The sequence below is a fragment of the Monodon monoceros genome, unplaced genomic scaffold, assembly GCF_005190385.1.
Source record: "Monodon monoceros isolate NGI ecotype Baffin Bay Population unplaced genomic scaffold, NGI_Narwhal_1 Super_Scaffold_21, whole genome shotgun sequence".
NCBI lineage: Eukaryota > Metazoa > Chordata > Mammalia > Artiodactyla > Monodontidae > Monodon > Monodon monoceros.
The window spans coordinates 75865679-75886011 of NW_021703778.1; the positions used below are offsets into that span (position 1 = coordinate 75865679).

At 51.0% G+C, this 20333-nt stretch overlaps 2 protein-coding genes across 13 annotated transcripts in view; one reads left to right on the plus strand and one right to left on the minus strand.

Annotated features, from left to right (window-relative positions):
• Positions 1 to 920: 920 nt before the first annotated feature.
• Positions 921 to 19800, minus strand: STOML1 (stomatin like 1). 10 transcript variants are annotated; one of them, XM_029238910.1, is made up of 8 exons: positions 17228 to 17562; positions 15592 to 15698; positions 15328 to 15437; positions 14377 to 14526; positions 13893 to 14096; positions 10708 to 10903; positions 2729 to 2849; positions 921 to 2097 (listed from the first exon to the last, which is right to left on the minus strand). In XM_029238910.1, the coding sequence occupies exons 1-7, from the start codon at positions 17443 to 17445 to the stop codon at positions 2773 to 2775; spliced, it is 1062 nt and encodes a 353-aa protein (XP_029094743.1). In that variant the 5' UTR covers positions 17446 to 17562; the 3' UTR covers positions 921 to 2097; positions 2729 to 2772. The 10 variants fall into 10 exon arrangements, with proteins under 10 accessions (XP_029094743.1, XP_029094742.1, XP_029094745.1 ...); XM_029238912.1 differs by lacking the exons at positions 921 to 2097; positions 2729 to 2849; positions 17228 to 17562 and adding exons at positions 7328 to 9500; positions 10029 to 10241; positions 19733 to 19800; XM_029238905.1 differs by lacking the exons at positions 921 to 2097; positions 2729 to 2849 and adding exons at positions 7328 to 9500; positions 10029 to 10238.
• A 225-nt stretch (positions 19801 to 20025) lies between these two features.
• PML (promyelocytic leukemia) overlaps positions 20026 to 20333 on the plus strand; it is a 43993-nt gene continuing 43685 nt past the window's right edge. For all 3 annotated transcript variants that reach the window (XM_029236460.1, XM_029236462.1, XM_029236461.1), the window contains exon 1: positions 20026 to 20229. In XM_029236460.1, the coding sequence (XP_029092293.1) occupies positions 20101 to 20229 (129 nt within the window). In that variant the 5' untranslated portion in view covers positions 20026 to 20100. The remainder of the gene's footprint in view (positions 20230 to 20333) is intronic.

Below are 20333 nucleotides of genomic sequence, written 5' to 3' on the forward strand. Positions count from 1 at the left end.
GTTTATGTCTGGCTCTCCAAACTAGAATGTAAATTCCACAAGGATTGGCATCTTGGTTTATTCGTTCACTACCGTTACAACACCTACGACAATGCCTTGTCTGGCACAGAGTGAGTGCCCAATACAATTTTTTAGAATGAATGATTAAAAGAATAGGGGATTATGCGTGTGTGCAGGTATATTTAATGACATCTACTAATTCTTATTGGGTGCTTGGAGTTTACTGGGCATTGTGCTTAATGCTTTCATATATTATCCCATTTTTATTCTTTTTTTTTGCAGTACGCGGGCCTCTCACTGCTGTGGCCTCTCCCGTTGCGGAGCACAGGCTCCGGACGCGCAGGCTCAGCGGCCATGGCTCAAGGGTCCAGCCGCTCCGCGGCATGTGGGATCTTCCCGGACCGGGGCACGAACCCGTGTCCCCTGCATCGGCAGGCGGACTCTCAACCACTGCGCCACCAGGGAAGCCCCCATTTTTATTCTTTATAGCTCTCCTACAGGGTAGGTATTATCAGGGCCACTTAATTGTTCAGGTAAGGTAGTCCCAAGGGACACAGTGCCCAGCGTTCCAGAGCTTCTCAGGAACCTACATAAATGATTAAAACCTGAGAAGAGTCTGACTCCAAAATACAAAAACTACAGAATAACCCAAATTAATAAATGTTTAATCAAATGTCTACAAACTGTCATCAATTGTCAATTTATGTCATTAATTCTGTGCCAATTTCTTTAATCATTAAAGGTAGTGTTCGTAAGAATTTCATTCTATTTGAAAATGATTTGTAGATTGGATTTTTTAAAACTCTGCAAGGACTTCCAGAATGCAAACGGTTGCCCGCAGAGTGCTGAGCACTTGCAGATAACTATACTGCGGATGGATTACTCTTAGCCAAATAACTTCCAAGGCAAACTTACGGAAATCACTTCATACTATTTTACAGTAATATATTATATTTCATGTAGCAATTCTGTGCATTTTAATAATTGACTTGGGGGAGGAACCTCCAAAACTAATAGCGCCTTAACCTAGGAAGGTCTTAAAAGGGCCCTTGATATAATTAGCCCCATTTGGCAGATTTAGCTCCATGATCTGCAGTTTCCTGGTTACTCTGGTCAACCTCCCCCAATTCTCCTGGCCAAATTCTCGCACTTTCCTGTCCCTCGCTTCCCTCCCTAACCCCATCACCGCTCAGCCCACCCTGGGCCTGGGTGCACACAGGGATGTGTGTATGTGTGAATGTGTATGGGAACTGTCAGGCAAGGTGAGCATCTCCTAGGCCTGCACCTCAGGCTCTGGTTCTGCTCTGCACTTTTTCTCCACAGTGGCAACTCCTCTGTCCCCAAGATCCTTCCCAGCCCTTGAAAGCACATCTGGAAAGAGAAAACCAGCCATCTCCCGAACTGCCACAAGATGGTGCCACAAGCGCATGACTGGGCTTCTGTGGGCTCCCTTCGAGGAGAGGAAACTCAGACCAGGAGGACAAGCGCCCGGGAGACCACTTGAGTGTCCTCCTCACAAGCATCTTCTGCTCCTCAGGGGTGACTCTCAGGGCCCTGTTCTGGGCCCTGTGGCAGGCACAGTGGTTTGGCTCCTACTTCCTCTTGCTGTCCCTGTCTCCCTGTTGTTTTGTCTCTCCTTGTTCATCTTCCAGCCTCCCTCTGTCTGTCTCTATCTTTCCCTCTCCCTCAGTCTCTCCCTCCATCTCTCCCTCCGTCTCTCCTCTCTCCCTATCCCCACCTGTCTCCCTCTGTCCTCTGTCTGTCTCTCTCTACCTCCATCTTCCTCGGTAAATCTAATGCTGCTTCATCTTATTCAACAAGTCCATTTTAAAAACCAGCTGCTGGGACTTCCCTGGTCATCCAGTGGTTAAGAATCCACCTCCCAATGCAGGAGACGCAGTTCAATCCCTGGTCGGGGAACTAAGATCTCACATGCTGCGGGGCAACTACTGACTGAGCCCGCAGGCCGCAATCTACAGCGCCCTGGAGCCTGTGTGCCACAACTGGAGAGAGAAAACCCACGCGCCACAACTAAAGGGTAGCCCATGCGCCAAAACAAAGAGCTCGCGCCACAACGAAAGATCACACGTGCCTCAACTAAGACACGATGCGCCAAAAAATTTAAAAATAAAGGAAAAAAAGAGAAATAACTATTAAAAAAATAAAAACCAGTTGCTGGTGCCCATTATATGGCAGACACTGTGCCAGGCTCTGGAAAGTCAATGACAGCACAGTCCAGGGGAAGAGGCTCCCAGCAGAGGACTGTGGTGGGCAAGTCCCTTTTATCCTCAGCCTCCTCCCTCTCCTCGCCCCTCCCTTTCCTCTCTGTTCTTTCCCCATCTTCTCTCCTTTCCTCTCTCTCTTTCCAGCCTCTCTCCTGGCTGAGTGGCAGAGAATCTGGGGCGGCAGATGGGGAACGTGCCCCTCTCTGTCTACCCCTACACAGTCCACACCCATCCCCATACAGTGGAGTAGGGCTTAGCAGAGCAACACAAAGCCCCAGGATCTTGAGACCCCCTTTATTCTAAGCCATTCCCACTGCCCCATGGCCCTCACTGACGTAGAGGAAGAGTCATGGGCTAGGAGGTATGAGACATAGGTTCTGGGCCCAGCCATGCCACAATCCCTCTGGGAAGGCTTTCTCTGGGCCTTGGTCTTCCCATCTGTGCACCAATCATCTCCTGCTCCCTTCCAGCTCTGCACCCTAGTTCTACAGGACTGTCCTTACCTGGCCACCTTCTAGGATCACCTCGCACTCCCAGTTTCTCTTTGTCAGTCTTGAAGACATTGGCCTGTGGCCATCACTAAACGACTTGCTGTCCTGGCTGGGGAGCTGGACTCCACTTGGCCTAGGATGGGAATCAAGAACCACTCACCACGATGAGCCAGAAAACTTCTCCTTCCAGCTACCCCTCCAACACGCAAATCTCCCCAAGTCCCCACCCCCTCAACACTCTCATTTCATGGTTTTTGGCTTGGAGGCCCCACCGAAAGGCTAACCCTGCGAGGCCTGTGTGAATGACCCAATGACTAACATTTTACCACTAGCACTTCTTTCCCTTGAAATTGTTACAGTTAATAAACATCCCAGAGCCGCACCCCTACCCCGCCCTGTCCCCATGTGCTAGGCTGTGCGTGGGGGGAGGGGTGGGGTTTGCCCCCATCCTTATTTCCTCCCTTCTTTCTCCAGGGTTGAGGGAGGTGTCAGTCTTCGTCCACAAGCTAATCCCTCCATCAGGGCTCAGGATACCATTCCCGTCTCTTCCTCTAGAGTCTCCCTTTCTCTCTTCCTACTGGATCTTTCCCCTCAGCATAATACCCTCTCACTTCCACCTTAAAAATACCCACCTCTGTGCTAACCAATGCAATTACCAAGAGAAAGCATTTTAAAGCACTGAAATGAGGTGACGTTTGCAGGTGATTGTATACTGAAGATGAAGTACTATGAATAAAAATACAGCTAGTAAGGTAAGAATTAAGTTAGTACCGTACAGAATTCCTACAGAGCAGTAAATTGCATTCTGATCAGATAATATAATGAAAGGAAAGACCTTATTTATAGTAATAGTATCAGAAAAGGTAAAGTACCTGGGAATAAGCTTGATAAGAAATGTTCAAGACCAATATGAACACTGTAAAACTTCTGAAGAACATTTAAAAAAAAGACATAAAAACATGCCAAGTTCACAGATAGGAAGAGTCAGTATCATAAAGATTGCAATTTTCTGAGTTACTTCACACATTTAACATGATCTCAGTAAAGATATAAACAATTTATTTTAACTAGACTGGGTAATTCTAAAGTTTATTTTTAAAAAAACAAAAGAAGAAGAACAGGCAGGAAGAATTTTTTTTTCTTTTTCTTCTCTTTTCTTTTTTAATTTGGCTGGGCTGCGCGGCTTGCAGGATCTTACTTCCCCTACCAGGGATTGAACCCACGCACTCTGCAGTGAAAGCGCGGAGTCCTAACCACTGGACCACCAGGGAATTCCCAGGAAGAATTTCTTAAGAAGCATTAAAAAGAATCAATCTTACAGATATTAAACATTTTATGAAGCCTCAATCATTAAAACCATGTGGCCCCAGTGCATGGACAAACATTAGTCCAGTGGAACACAACAGAAAACCCAGATATGGACCCCAAGAAAAACAGAAATACATGGCATTGAAAAAAAAATGTGGTTCTATATTTTATGCTCATTTAAATCCCGAGTGGGTCAAACAGCTACATGTAAAAGATAAAATAATGGGAGTACATGGAATTCCTTTATGATCTCAGAATGGAAGTTTTTATGACTGTAAACCTAAAAGCCATAAAATAAAATATATGTCATTCCAAATACATTTGTCAAATTTCATGGAAAAGCATAAGCAAAGTCAAAATACAAACAACAAATTGGGTTAAAAAAATTTTACAACTCATGTAAAAAACAGCTAATCTCCCTAGCATTTAAGGAGCTCCCAGGTGTCAAAACAAAACTAGAAACAACCAACACTAAAAAAATGGACAAAGTAAAAAAAAAAAAAAAAAATGGACAAAGTAGATGAAATAACAGTTCACAGAAAAAGAAACACAATGGCTCTTACACATATTACAAAATATTCAACTTCACACAAAATAAGAGAAATGAAAAAATTTAAGTTTCAAGGTAATTCAATGGGGAAAATATATCTTTTCAACAAAAAGTGCTAGAATAATTGGATACCCATGGGGGGAGAGGGCGGGGGGGGGGAACACCTCAGCCTTTTATCTCATACCATACACAAAAAGTAACTCAAAATGGATCACAAGCCTAAAAGTAATAGCTGAATCTATAAACTTTTAAACTTTAGAAGAAAACATAGGAGAAAATCTTCAAGACCGTGAGCAAAGATGAGCAAAGACATCCAGGAAATGACACAAAACCTCTAACCATTGAAAAGTTATAGGGCTTCCCTGGTGGCACAGTGGTTAAGAATCCGCCTGCCAATGCAGGGGACACAGGTTCGAGCCCTGGTCTGGGAAGATCTCACATGCCGCAGAGCAACTAAGCCCGTGTGCCACAACTACTGAGCCTGCACTCTAGAGCCTGCAAGCCACAGCTACTGAAGCTTGCGCACCTAGAGCCCCGTGCACTGCAACAAGAGAAGCCCCCACTCGCCGCAACGAGAGAGAGCCCACGCGCACCAATGAAGACCCAACGCAGCCAAAAATAAATAAATAAATTTAGGGAAAAAAACTGGATAAAAAAAAAGTTATAGACTGGACTTTATCAAAATTAAAATCTACTGCTTTTCAAGATAAAGCACTAAGAAGTTAGAAAGGCAAGCTACAGACTGAGAGAAAATATTCCAAATATGTGCTAAAAAACATGTATCCAGGATTTACTAGGAAGTCTTAAAGCTAATACGAATCTATACTGATAAGATAAATAAGCCATTTTTTAAAGTGAGAAAAAATATTGGACAGACACTTCACAAAAGAAGACATATGCCCAATAAGCACAAAGGAGGCTCAAAGTCATCAGTCACACCCAGTGAAAAAGACTGACAGCACCAAGTGTTGGCGCGACTATCTTGGAATTGGTTTGTTAGTTTCTTGACCCAGAAATTCTACTCCTGAGTATTTACCCAAATGAAAACATATATCCATACGAAGACTTGTACACAGACAGATGTTCAGAGGAGGTCTGATAATCAAAACTGAAAACTACTCAAATGTCCATGAACAAATGAATATATAAATTGTATACATCTATCCATACAACAGAATATCACTAAAAATAAAAAAGAACAAACTACAAATACACATAATAACACAGATGATTCAAAAACACTAAAGGGAAAGAAGCCAGACAGAGAAGGGTACACACGGTATAGTTTCACTTGTATGAAACTCTAGAAAAATGAAATTTAATCAAAGTTACAGAAAGCAGACCAGTGGTGACCTGGACTTGGGGGGGCGGGGGCGGGGACAGTGAGGCTTGAATGGGAAGGGACACAAGGGAACTACGTGAGTTGATGGAAATGTTCTATATCTTGATTGCGGTGGCTGGTGGTTACACGGTGTTCACATTTGTCAAAACACATCAAGCACATTTAAAATGCGTGCATTTTTATCATATCATACTTTAAAAAGTAAACGCTGGAGAAAGACCCTTTGCTTTTGCTGGGACTGAAAATCCAAGTCTTAAAAAGCGATAAGCAATTGAACAACTTTAAAAAAATTATACTGAGATGCAATTTTTCACTTACTAGACTGTCAAAAAATCCAAAAGTTTAAAAACACATTGTGCTGGCATGGCTATGAGGAAAAACAGACTCTCACTCACTGATAATGGGAGTGTAAATTAGAATAACCCCCAGAGAAGGCATTTGGGCAATATTAAATTAGAAACGCTTTGACCTAGCAATTTCCTTTCTAGGACTTTATCCCACAGATGAACTTCAACCACAGGTGAAATAGCGTATGTGAAAGATTATTACTGCAAGATTGTTTGAAATAGCAAAACACACACAAAAAATCTGAATGTCCATCAATGCAAACCAGGTTAAATAAACTATGATACGCCCATTCAATGGAATCCTATGTAACTACAAAACTGAACAGGGAAAATCTAGGTGTGCTAATACGGAAAGATCCTCAACTGTAAGGTTAAGTGAACAAATCAACATTGTATTTGCTATGCTGCCATTTCTGTAAAAAAAAAACAAAAACAAGCAACCCCCGTCCAGAGGATAATATATTTGGATTTTCTTGTAAATGTATTTTTTTTAAACCTCAACTTCTGGAAGAATAACCAAGAAACTAATACCATGGGATACCTGTTTGAAAATATGTGGATGGAATCAGGAGTGTGAGGGACAATTTTCCTAGCATGCCTTTTTAAAATTCTCTATTCAAAATTAAATACTTATTTTAAAATAACATAATAATACATTATATATCAATATAGCATAATAATATAACTCTTTATCACTATTCATCAGGTTATCTTGAGGAAAACAAATATAGGAAGTGCCTAGTGCAGTACAGGGGCGTACTTGGCACAGCGTCAGTTACTACTGTTACCCGCTCCCCCAAAAATCCCTGCATACATCCCCCTTCAGACTTTAGGTTCCAGTTTCCCAAATCGGAGGTGCCCACTACCTCTTCCTGTGCTCTCACAGGGACTTTCCCCTCTACCGAATGTCTTTCCCCCATTTCCTTTCTTCTCTCATCTCCATGTAGCTGTGAGTCTCAGGCATCATCTCCTCAGGAAGTCTTCTTTGATGGACACCCTTCTCCCTCCCTCCCCACACCCTGGCCCCATTAGGTGCCCCTCGTCCCCCACTGGGGACTACAAAGTCTGCTGGGTCCTCCGAAACTCAGAGGCCTTGAACCTGTGGGCTCCCTTTCCTGGAGTGCTGGCCTCCCCAAGGAATGAGTTCCCCTGGACAGGAGGGTATTAACCGCTGGCAGCAGGCTTTGTTCTCCACCCACACAGACATCTAGAAAAGTTTGCTTCCCCTGTGATGCTGACCCTCCAACAGCCACAAAGAAGATCTGAGTTTTGGTTTCCCTTAAGCTTTCATGAGGAAGACGCGTGGGGTTTCCCCTCTTCCCCCTGGGGCACTGTGTGCAGTAGCAATGGAGGGAACAGCGATGGATGGCTCGGGCATGTAGCTCATGGTCCAGCAGGGAGGGCAGGCACTTACACAAGAACAGTGACAGACACAGTGGGGAATAGGCACAACGACAGCGCCAAAGTAGAGGGGGAGCCCAGGCCAAGCAGAGAAGATCATGCCCCACCAGGGCTCACGGGCAGCGGGAGTGTAGCCGGTGGGGATTGGAGGGAAGGCTTTTGAACAGGCAGCCTGGCTGGGCGGCCTCCAGGAGTGGAGAGGGGGACAGAGCAGGGGCAGCAACCTGGGGCTCTGGCCCTCCAGGAAGGGGCCCTGGGGCTGAAACCTGAACCCAATGGTGGTTTGGTCTATGCTGGGAGGACCTACAAGAGGCCAAGGCGGGCACTGGCAGGAACAAAAGGGCAAACTGGATGGAGCCTGGTGCCAAGGCAGCTGGAGAGGGCCCTGAGGGGGAAGGCCTGGTGCCAGATCACAGCCAGAGGCTGCTCCTCAAAGAGGAGCCTCAAATTTCTGTGGTTTTTTTGCTTTTTATAACAAGTCTCTCCAGGATGTGAGATTCATCATTTCTCAGAACCCGGAATGTCTAAGGCCCCCCTTCTCTGGGGTCCCTAAGGTTTGGGCCAGAACGGTAGGGAAACAGTGACCAGGGGTGTAACAGGAGGGGCAGCTGACAGCAGCTCCTACCCCTCTCTTGAATGTGATACGAGCCCCCAGCCCTGCCTTCATTAGGTTAATGTTTGCCAGACCAGCTCTGTCACACCCACACCCCCTCTTTCCTGCCAAACCTCTACCCTGACTATAAAGGGAAACAGAGTGCCCTGCTGCTGCCTGCTTTGAGACCCTTGGCAGGAAGTGGAACTGTGGGTGATTGAAGAGCACTGTCAGGGCTTGTGTCACCCTTCAGGGCCTGGGACCCGGTCCGGCAGCAGGGGCATCGCCTCAGAGACCCTCCGACCCACCTCCATTACCCCTATTTCTCTCCAAATACATTGTAAACATCACATTTATTTGAGGTTTTCAAACCTCCGGAAAGCACAGGAACAGCAGGGCTCTCCTTCATGCTGCCCCGGGCTCCAGTCTGTCAGGCATGCAAGACCGAGCTGGGAGATGAGTCAAGACAGATGTCTTCAAGAGCAGAGCCGGGGAGCAGCCAGCCCCACTCTTTCCTGTCCCCATCCCCCCAGCCTGGGCCTGGACTGCGATCAGCAGGGCAGACCCAGCCGATCCCCAGATCCCTCCCACTGCAGGGACCTCTTCTCGGTGGCCGCCTTCTCTCTCCCTCCTCCAGCCTCTCTGAGCCCGCTTCTGGAGCTTGGAGTCTGAGCTGCACGCATTGCTCCCTCACACTGGGACCAAGCCAGCTGCTGTCAGGCTGCTTCTGTCAGCCCTGGCTCTCCAGTCAGGTAGGCAGCAGAACACAGCAGGCCTGGCTCTCCTGCCATCGCGCTGTGTACCCAGCTCAGACCGGGATCAGCAAAGGCTTGTCCAGAGAACCACTGTGGCTGAGAAGGGCAGGGCCGCCTGACTCGGCCTTTCCCAGTCTCCAGGGTCTCCCAGCCTCCACTCATTGGCTCTTGCTGGGCCTGAAACTTCTCAGGGCCTCAACAATCCAAGGTGCAGTGTCAATGACTCCTCCTCCAAGATGCCCCCCTGGCTTGGTGCCAGGCTCGGGGCTGGGCTATGGACAGTCAGCCAAACCTGCTACTTCAAGGCCCTGAGGACAGCCTCCAGCTTCATGGCCACGGCCAGGTCGCCCTTCACCTTCAGCCGCCCGCTCATGTAGGCCCCCAGGGGCCGCAGCTCCCTGCACAACAGGGCCTGCAGGTCCTCCTCGGCCATCTCCACCACCACATCAGGGATGGCATCAGGCACCCCATGCCCCACCCTCCCTTGCCCTGTGGGGAGAAAGAAAACTGAGCATTAGTAGGGGGACGACTATGCTGCAGGGGGTAGAAGAGGTTAGCATGTCCCACTGGGAGGGGTGGAAATAGTGGTCAAGCGTTCAAATTCTAATACCCTGGGATCAAGTCCCATTGGCTGTGTGGCCGCTCAGAGCCTCAGTTTCCAAACTGGTGAAATGGGGATGATGATGATAACCCCTAAATCATACGGGGATGATGAGAAGCAGGTGGGATAACGCACAAAACACGCTCAGCGCTGAGCCTGCCACGAACAGGACCGCACCGTGTGTGGGGCGCTTGGTACGGGAAGCTTGGCCATCTGAGTTGTCCTGCTGACGAGGACAGGGCAGGGAGACCGAGGCCTGGGTAGTCACTGTCTGCAAATAGCATCTGAGCCCCTGACTGCTATGGGTTTGCCCTAAACTGGGGGCAGGAGCAGGGCCCAGTCTGAAAAAGGACCGTGGGTGGTCGGGGCTACGAGCAACCCAGGTGGAAGGAAGACAGCAGGGAGGGCAGCTGCACCTGCAGTGAGGTCCAAGAAGTAGATGCTCTGGGTGCCACTGGGCAGGACGACATTGAACTGGTAGCAGGCCCCGACCTGGCTGACCAGGGCCTCAGACAGGAAGGGCTTCAGAGCCGTCAGCAGCCCCTCGGCCACAGGCTGCTTGGGGCTGGACCCGGCACCACCATGAGGGGCAGACGGCTCAACCTCGTTCACCATATCCAAGGTATCTGCTGGGGGCGGCCGAGGGGATTGGGGAGGGAGGCAGAGAGAAGGAGGTCAATGTGCTGCCAAGGTCAACGTGTGGCCTCCGTACCTTCGCGGCAGTTCCGTCTTACACCCTCTTCAGGCCCACGTTCAGTTTCCTCCTCAGTTTCCTAAGAAGCTGCCCTTGAGTTTTTACCATAACCCCAAATGCCATTTCTAAGCTACTCCAGCCTTGAATCCAAAACTCTTTGCTGGATGCTGTTGCTTCCTCCCATGGAGGCTCCCAAAGGCCTCCACACACTCAGACACCTGGACTGTTCTCACTGCCTTAGCTCTGGTCAGCTCTAGAATCGGGGTGGCCTGAACAGCTGGGCGGGGTGTGCACTGCACAAGCTGCTTGGTTAAGGGAACAAGTAGCAAAGTTCAGTCTGTGCTGGACACCAAGCTGAGCGCCCTGGGGAGCACCCTCACTCTTTCCCCGAGGCTCCTTACCTGGCTCGGGGAGCGGGGCACCTCCTGCCACTGAAGACATGCCTCCTCCCAGGAAGTGGAGGGCCAGCTGCTGCAGGGTGCTGTCCAGGCTGGGCCCAGCTGGACTGTCCTGGGGCAGCTGGAGCACGGCCTCCACTGCCAGCTCCACACGGTCCACCTCCAGCCCCCAGGCCCTGGTCACATCGTTGATCTCCAGCTGGAGGATGGTGTGGGGAGAAATGGCACTCATTCAACAAACCTTTCCAGAGCACGTTCTTTAGGCAGGCTGGTATGGCCATGGTGGCACATGAGGCACCAGGCCTGCCCTTGAGAAGTTCCCATCCTGGGACGGAGGCAGAGGGCAATTACAACCCAGCTGTGGGCAGCTGGTAGTGAGCAATCAGGAGAGGGTGTGGGGCAGGGAGGAGGGGGTGATGCCAGGAGGAGGAGGAATCATCCAGGTGAAGGGGCATCAAAGGAGGGCCTTTCCAGGCAATGGGAAGAGCAGGTGCAAAAATGCAGAAAGGAGCACCTCGAATGTTCGGGGAACCGTGAGGAACCACAGTTCCATTTAGCTGGACCCTCAGTTGTGGCCTGGGACACCAGAGACAGCCGAGGGCTCAGAGGAGGTTGCTCCTGCTCACTTGGATTTATTCTGAGGCACAATGAGTCCCGGAGATGAGTTTAGCAGGCAAGTGACAGGGCAGTCTTGCTTGTTGCAAAGATTCTCTTGGCTGCTATGTGGACACTGGATTGGAGGGGCTGAGGGTAGAGGCATGGAGACCAGGTAGGACATTGTTTCAAACCGCAGGCAAAAGTGATGCAGATGGACTGTCAGGCAGAGAGGCGGCTGTGAGCCGAGACACACCACGGGAGGGGCACAACTCTGTAAACTCTATTGAGCTACAGAAGGACACTAGACTTATCGGCTGCCCGGATGTGCGGAAACAAGGAGGGCGGTGAGGAGTTGGAGGAGCCACGTTTCTAGTATGCCTGCCTGCACGGATCAGGAATGTGGGCGTTTATCCAGAGAGCATACACAGAGGAAGACACAGATTTGGGGGTGGGTAGGGAAGGAATGGTGACTTTTTAAACACGTTAAGCTTGAGGTGTCTACGGGACGGCCAACCGCAATTAGATAAGTGGGGCCAAGAAGCAGGGCAGAGTGGGACTGGATCGGAGTGTTGAGAATAATTAGTGTCTAGAGTTAGCAGAAAGCCCCAGGTGGGTAAGCTCTCCTGGGAGGTCACAGGTGAGAAGAGACCACTGAGGGAAACCTGGAAACAGAAGGGCAGAAGAACAGGGAGTAACCAGGAGTGTGGAATAATGGAAGCAGAGGATCCAAGAATAACAGAAGGATGGGTCCATGGAGTCAAAGGCTGCCTCCAGGTGAAGTAAGGGAAGGACTGAGAAGTGCCCCTGTGCTAGCAAGAGGGAGGTCACCATGAGGTCGGCAGTGACGTCAGTCTTAGGAGCGTGGGGGGAGCCTAGATTAAGGACAGGAGGGGAGGAAGGAAAGGGGAGAGAGGGGTTAAGAGCTAGAGGGGGTCTGGGACAAAGGGAAAACGTGTGTCCTCGCAAAAAGGCAAGAAGAGGCTGAATTGAGGGAGGGAGCCGAGTCCTGGGCCCAGAGCACTGCCCGGTGCAGAGGAAGCAGAGGCTTCCAGTGAGACAGGGAAACAGCACAGACGTAGATGAGTTTGAAGGGGTGATGCTGGAGGAAGCTGAGAGAGTTCTCACCCTAGAGTGTTTTCTCCTGAGGATTAAGAGGCAAGGCCTGTGGCAGAGGGACGGGTGGGGTGGCAATGGGGGAGGCTGGCCTGGAGCAGCTAAGGAGGGCCCAGCAAGTGAGAGGTGGGGAGCGTGCAATCCCTCTAGAGGAAAAGTACGCAGAAGCAGGGGCGCGGTGAGAATGAGAAACGTATGCCGGAAACGGGCCTTAGGGAGGTGTGCTGGATTTCCTGAGATTTCATTTTAGCCAGGCAATGACCCCACTTTACCAGGAGCCAACTCAATCTGGGCAATGGCCCTACATGACTCTAATGTCCTGGTATGGGACTCACTCCCTCAGATGGCCTCTCCTGGCTTTGCTGCGCCAAAGCCATGTGCAACAAGGCCGAGAACAATTTTCTCTTCCTAAAGGTAGATCAAAACGGAATGTGGTTTCATGAAAAAAAATTATCAAATTGTGATCTGAGTTGTATAGGACTGAGCACTGGATTGGGGGCTGGGGGGCAGGTGACCTGGCTCTGGTCCAGCTCTGCCCTGACCACAGGTCTTAGGGGCAAGTCAAGTAATTTCTGAGCCTTAGTTTCCTTCCTCCAAAATAAAACAATAATACCAGCCTTTACAGCAAAATGTAAAGCAGAGATACACTGAGCCAGGCAAAATGCTATGCATATGAGAGCTCCTCTTGGGAATTTCACCCAGTTGATTTATTTCCTGAAGGGACTGCGACCTCCAGGACTGGCATTACCCCACTCCCCTTCCTGTCCTCTAACCCTGGGGAAAGCAGATCTTAGGGGAACGAGGGGAAACTTCACCCACGGTCCCCTGCCAGGACATGAGAGAAAGCACAAGGTGAACGTGAGGAGCAGAGGACACACCTTCAAACATGTATTTCAACCCCATCTTGTCACAGGAGGGATCTGAGGTGAATTCCAGGGTAACTGCTCACACTCAGAGAAGAGGCAGGAAAAAGGCCCAAATGCCCTCATGTCCCTTTGTTCTCTTCAGAACAAAGAACACAAACCCACAAAAATGCACATGCTGCCTCGGAGAGCATGGAATTCCCCTGAAGGTGACTGGGCCAGGAAGGCCCCTGCTCCTTTCACCCACCTGCTTGCCCCATGAGGCGGCTGAGTGCCCCTGAGGCCCAGTGTTGTCATGGCAATGCCTGCAGAGCAATGAAGAATAAAACCTCAGGCAGTCGGGGCAGGACCCAAGAATTTTTGTCAGGCCACTCCCCTGTCCCAGCCCCTTCACCTCTCAGGGATAGATTTGCCCAAGATTGCTACGGTCTGTGCCATCTTCTGTTCCTCAACTCACAGTCCCACCCAGACCACTGACTCTTCAAAAGTTGTTACACTCTTGGGACATAAGGCAAACTGAGGCCCAGAGCGATCTGGTGCTCTGCTAAAGTGCCCTGGCAGGCAGAGCTGGGCAGAGGTGCCGGCCCCCGAACTCTGCCGTGTGGAGCTGCCTACCAGGAGCTGGTCGCTGATCTTGGGCTTCTCCATCTGGATCTCCCGCAGAGGCCTCTTGAGCAGAGCCTTGGTCATGGCATTCTGGGCCGTCATGCGTGTGGCTGTGTTCAGGTCCTTCACTGTCATCACCGACAGTACTGGGTCCCAGATGCGGAACTGGACGTCAGCCCCCACAGACAGCACAGCCCCATCCTGAGAGGCCAACTGTTGGGGGAGGCCATGAAAGAGGGGCTGGGGGCGCAGGGAGGCCAGGCCCACTGAGACCACCCAACCTGACCCACTCGCCTGGTCACTAGCTCCTCAGAAGCAAAATGGTATCCCCAAGTGCGTGGGCTTAGGTATATGGATCAAGGATGTCCTCCCAGCCCCCTCCCCCCTTTTCTGGTATCTTCCTCATTCCTCACCCCTAATGGCTACTCACAGGCCAACACACCCAGCATAAGCCCCCACTCCCTCTGTCCACAGGAGCCAAGAAGCCCCTCACCTTGCAAGGAGGGACACTGAAGGCTCGTGTCCTCAGATCCACCCTCTGAAAGGAGTCAATGAAGGGCAGGAGCAGAACCATACCGGGTCCTTGAGGGGTGCGGATCCGGCCCAGTCGAAACACAATCATGCGCTCATAGGTGGGCACGATCTGTCCACAGCAGCAAGGGAAAGGGTTGAAAGCACTGAGCTGCTGCTGGCAATGATGTCTCGCCAGGTCCCTCCCTCACCTCTCTCCCTCTGGCCTTGTTCAGTGTCAGGTATCCTGAGCTCTGTCTTCCGATGAAAAAAACAAAGCTCTGAGAGGTTAACTGACGTGCTCAAAAATCACAAAGCCCCCAAGTGAAACACGCAAGATCTGAACGCAGTTCTGAATGACTCCAAAAGCCACGCTCTCAACTGCCATACTGTATTGACTTGATCCTCAGTGAAACCTTTCACCTGTGTGATCTGAAGCTAGACATGACTCAAACCAGGAAACTGTCTGCCCTTGTCTTAGTTAAGGGAAAAGCTGGGCTGCTCTAATAGCAGCCTCCAGCAAAGGGCTTTGCCAACTTCAGGTTCCTGGAATCCTCAAACAAGGAAATATGTCCAAATTGAGAAATGAAGTCTTAGAGAGGCAGTGACTTGCCCAAGGTCACATAATACTTGTTTCAGTGGCAGTTTGGGGACTAGGATTTAGGACCTTCTAAGGACTCCCTTCGAGACCACACCAAACCCCAAGCTTTCTAGAGACACTGGCTGTTGCCTGGGGCCGCACGAGGGTAGGCTTCCACCTTCACTGCAGCTCTCAGGTGCAATCCTCAACTCTAGGTCATCCTTTCCCATCTGCACCATCCCTTGTTGAAAACGAGGCCTGAACTTCCTATTACTCATCACCTGCTGGGCCAGGTTGAGTGTTTTTCATTTCTAATTTAGCCTAACCCAAAGGGAGGAAGATATTTGTGTGCACCTTAAAGCCAGTGTTCAGACCCCCAAACTTGGGAGTTTGGGAAGACTTGTTTCTGCCACTTATTGGCTCCCAGTATGACTTTGGACAAGTCTGAGCTTCAGTTTCCTCATCTGAAAGGTGAGAATGAACAATTATTTTCCAGCCCATTTCACAGAGCTGTGATAATATTTGGGGGAAGGGGGCAGAGGATGGGGAATTCACCCACCAATGCCAAAGCTCTCCACATGGCCCAACCATTCTGGGGGCTGATCCAGCCAGCCTTACCTTCAGGGCAAACCAGCCAGAAATGGGGAAGGTGATCAGCAGCAGCAAGAACCCCAGGAAACTGATGAGGCCATGGCAGAGGCAGGAAGGCCAGCTCTGAGGTGCATCTGGGGACAAGAGAGCAGAGGTAGTCAAGGAATGCCGACTGGGTCTGGCAGGACAGCTGCTGGCTGCGTGAACTCAGTCAAGTGTACCTTTTGCCCGCCTCCCCTTTCAGTGGCTCCTTCCTTTTCAGGGCTAAGATGTTCTTTCCTAGCTCACAGTTCTTCACTCCACTTTAGTGCCGTGCCCTAAGGACCATCAAATACTCGCCTTGCCTAATACTACTCCCATATCTTTGGGCAGGTGCTAGTTAAGGACTGTTCCTTCCTCCCATACACCAAAACAAATCTGTCCCAAGTCCCACCCTCACAAGGCCTATTCTCTGCAAGACAGTAGTCATTGGAATTGAGAAGCCAATCACACGATGCTCTCCTCACTGCGCTGAGCAGGAGTCAATCCTTTTGTCTGATTTATATTGCCTCCCATAGCTGGCAAAGCCAGGAGTACCTGGGCATCTGTAAGCACATGCTGGGTTGAACTGAATGCTGCTGGCATAACACCTCCTCTACTATCAGCCCCAGAAGTGTGCTTTCAAGGAGTCCTTTTGGAGACAGCCTAAGGCTATCTGGTGAGGGTGGCATCACTGGACCTTAGCTTAAAGGGATAAAGCATCAATTGCTCTTCAACAGATGCCAGAGATGAGGGCAAAGATGTTCTTTCCTAGCTCACAATTCTTCACCCCCCTTTAATGCCCTCTGGGCCATGCCTCGCTTGAAGCAGCTTCAGGTGAGAGGTGAGGGACGGAGAGCTAGGAAAATGAGATTCATCTGAACCACAGGTCCCTGCCCCCGTGAACCAGAAGCCCAGAATGGGAGTGAAAGCTGAGAAAACCCCAGAATCTGGGAGAGGTTATTTTCTGCTCTCCCAACCCTGAACAGAGAGCAGACAGGAGCCTCGGCTCCACACTTCCAGGAACCCTATACTTCTGGGCTCTCTGAGCCCCAGAATGCTAAATCTCCTTTCCTGCCTCGTTCTGACCCATGTGGCCCCTGCAGGAAAGGAACCCTTGGATAGGGGCAGCTGTCACTAGAGGAGGATCACAGAGGGGCCACATCCTCTGGGGTTTTGGTTGTTAGGCTGTGGCATGTGGGATCTGGCCTATGGGCCAAGGGAATTACTCAAGGATTTGGAGCAAGACAGGGCCTGGAAGACATGACAGGCACCTGAGGGCCTACACATCTCCACCAGGAAACAGGGAGATGCTCAAGCTTAGGGAGTCTAGAGGTGCCCCCTGAGGTGAAGATTCTGCCATTTCTCTGCAGCCAAGTGCCCTTGGCGTGCTGGTGACCTCCTATGCCTAGACCTTAGTTTCTTTCTAGGCAAAATGGAAACCTGAAATCTCTGGGTTGATAAAAGCCGAGGAGAAACGAGGTGGGCCGAGGCTTCTTGGAAGATGAGAGACCTCTGGTGCTGCAGCCCCGTGGCCCTAGGAGGGCTGGATTAGCAGTAGCTTCCCAGCGCCTGATGCAAGCCCTTCTCCACATTGTGGAGACCCCCTCTCGGTCCCTCCTCTAAGGATGTGAGCGCGCAAGACCTGCTGACTCCCGAGAGGCAGAGGGTTCGGGCCCAGGGTTGCCAGCCGATCTCTCCCGGGTCCGCTGTGCTGGGCGGCCACTCACCGGCCCCAGGCCCCACGCCGCCCGGCTCCGGGGACAAGCAACCCTTCTGCGAGCCCAGGAAGCCGAAGCTCGACTGCTGGAAACGGTCAAAGTCCCCCAAGGGCAGCGCTCGGTACCCAGACCTGCCGAGCATGACTCCTAACGGGGGTACGCCCCGCGCCCCAGCACTGTACGCAGCCTGACCAGCCGGCCGCTACACCGCCCCACCCCTGCTGGTCGCCGTTCCCGGTTTCGCCTGCGCGGCCATGGGCGGTGGCCCTGGCGCAGAAGGAGGAGGCAGGACGGGCTCGGCTCTCACCGTCGCACAGCGCCCCCTGCGCTGGGAGGACCGAAATGCGGCCGTGGGGCAGGGAGGGAGGGTAGTCTGTGTTCCTGGAAGCCCGCAGGAGTCCGTCCTCCTACACCCTGCTCCCACTAGGCCTTAGAAAAGGAGCAGGAAGAGAAGTTGAGCTTTGTAAGGGGGTTTTCAGGAGCTGAACCTTCTCCAGAAGCAAGGAAATGCTACCAGCCTTCTCAGCACGAACTCAAAAACTAGGGACGGATTTTGGGAAGGTTGCCCTTATATGGAATTAGGTTTTCTCCAAGGCATGATAAACAAATTATTCCTCTTTGTGTCCCCTCAGCCCAGCAAGCAGGGCCTGGCAAAGAGTGGATCTCAGTGCTTATCTGTTGAATGAAGGAGTAGCCAGATCATTGTGGGTCAAGGTGGGGCAGGAGGGCCTGAACTTGGGCACAAAAAGAAAGAAATTTCATGTGCAGACCTCAGGGAGCATGGCAGAGTAAGGAAGGAGGGGATTGCACAGCACTAACCCAGGGCAGCCCTCCAGAGCATCACAGAGGTGAGATCCTCAGTCTTGCAGTTGCAGAAGCAGCATGCCCCTTGATCCAGGTACCCAGAGGTAACTTGTCTCTCCATGGCTTGAGAAAACCCAAATGCAAATGGTGAATTTACTCTGAGAAGCATTCATTTCCAACAAGGTGTTGGGCAGGCTGTCTTCCAAAGCGGGCAAAGAAATTAATAAAGCTTTCCTTGTCTCACACATGCCAGCCCTCAGGCCCCTCAGTCCACTTCCAGGTCCCTTCTGCAGATGGCTGCTTACCATCTTTGGCTTTTACTGGTTTGATGGCCTGATTCTAAACCTCTGGGGACACTGATCAAGCTGCAGGGTAGGGTAGGCTCCTGAGGCTTTGCACTGTCCCTGGGAAGTTAGTTCTCCCCGCATCCCCCCACCCCCACCCCAGACTATAAACTTTACAAGAGATAGGCCCCATCACCATCCCTCTAGTCTGTCCCGGACTGGAACTGAGCACAAAATGGGTACACGGGAGTCAGCACAATGACTGGGATGCTTTGAAGTTTGAAGACAGGGGTATTGGCCCAGTGATGCCACCTGGAGTTGTGCTTTCTCCCCTCACCAGCTTGGAGCTGGGCTTCTCCTTTGGCCAAGAGCTAACTTGCTCTCTTCTCAGTTTTTTTTTTTTTTTTTTAATAAATAAATTTATTTATTTATTTTTGGCTGCGTTGGGTCTTTGTTGCTGTGCACGGGCTTTCTCTAGTTGCGGTGAGCGGGGGCTACTCTTCGTTGCGGTGCGCCAGCTTCTCATTGCGGTGGCTTCTCTTGTTCCAGAGCACAGGCTCTAGGCGCGGGCTTTAGTAGTTGTGGCACATGGGCTTAGCTGCTCCGTGGCATGTGGGATGTTCCCAGACCAGGGCTCAAACCCCTGTCCCCTGCATTGGCAGGAGGATTCTTAACCACTGCATCTCTCCTCACTCTTCTCATACCTGCCCACCAGCTCTTCCCATTCCCTCCCCACTCCCTACTGCCTCAGATTCACCAACCCTTCCAAATGTCACACAAGGCATCATCTTGTTCCCCTCATCTCCACTCAGTGTCCTCCTAGTGTCTCTGACACTGGTCTCTCCCCACATCCCATGGCCACTATCCTAGACCAGGCCACCTGCCCCTAGGTTGTCAGAATGACTGTCCCAATATACACTACAGATCATGTTGTTCCTCGTTTCCAAACCCTTCACCGACTCTCTATCGCCCACAGTACTTGTCCATCTGCTTAGCTATCACCTTGCCCCAGCGCACTCCTGGGTCAACATTACTCATGGGTCCCCTCTTAAATCTGAAAATAACCAAAACTGAAACTGAAAACTAGTTGTTTTTTCTCAAAACTAGTTTCTAAACAACCTCTCCTGTTTCAAACCTCCATGCCTTTGCATGTGCTGTTCTCTCTGCTTAAAGTGTCCCTCCAATTTCTGAATCCCTGGCGAATTCCCACCATTCCTTCATGTCCCAGCTGAGGGATCTCCTTTCCAGCCAGTCTCAATACTGTGTGAAAATCTCCTTTTGGGGGCCTGCTCCTCCATTAGACCTGGGGTTCTTCCAAAGTAGGAGCCACGTGTGGCTCACCTCTGCGTCTCCGGCTCCCAGTTGAGGGCTGGCACAAAGCTGTGCCAGTGTGAGATGAATGAATGTTTCAAAACCGAGGGCGGGGGCTGCCTCCTTCCTGGTCAGCTCTGACACTGTCCAGCTGTGCGGCTACTCCTCTCCTCCCTCTCCCTCCTCCCTGCTCGAGGCGAGTCTTCAGAACCCACAGTCGACTTCTCCGCCCCTAGAACCGCCCACAGCTAGTGTCTCACTTCCTCTCGGGAGGCGGACGCTTGGGGGCCCCTCCCCTTTCGGACGCTTCGGGAGCTCAGACGTCAGGCGCAAGCCTCTGGTTCAGCTTCTCCCGCCCTTCAGCATCAAAACCGAGAATCGAAACTGCACTGGATTCCATGCAGCAGGAGGCTAAACCCGCCGGATCTCCGGGGCCCCAGCAGGACCCCGCACTGCCCCACGCCCCCACCATGCCTCCCCCGGAGTCCCTCTCCGAAGGCCACGAGCCCAGCCACAGCCCCACAGAGGTACTAGTACTGCGTTTGGGGAGATGGGGTTCAGGCTTTGTTGATTTTGGTTGGGGGAGATGTGGGAGGGACAGGGGAACTTGGCCAAGCACCTTAAAGAGTGA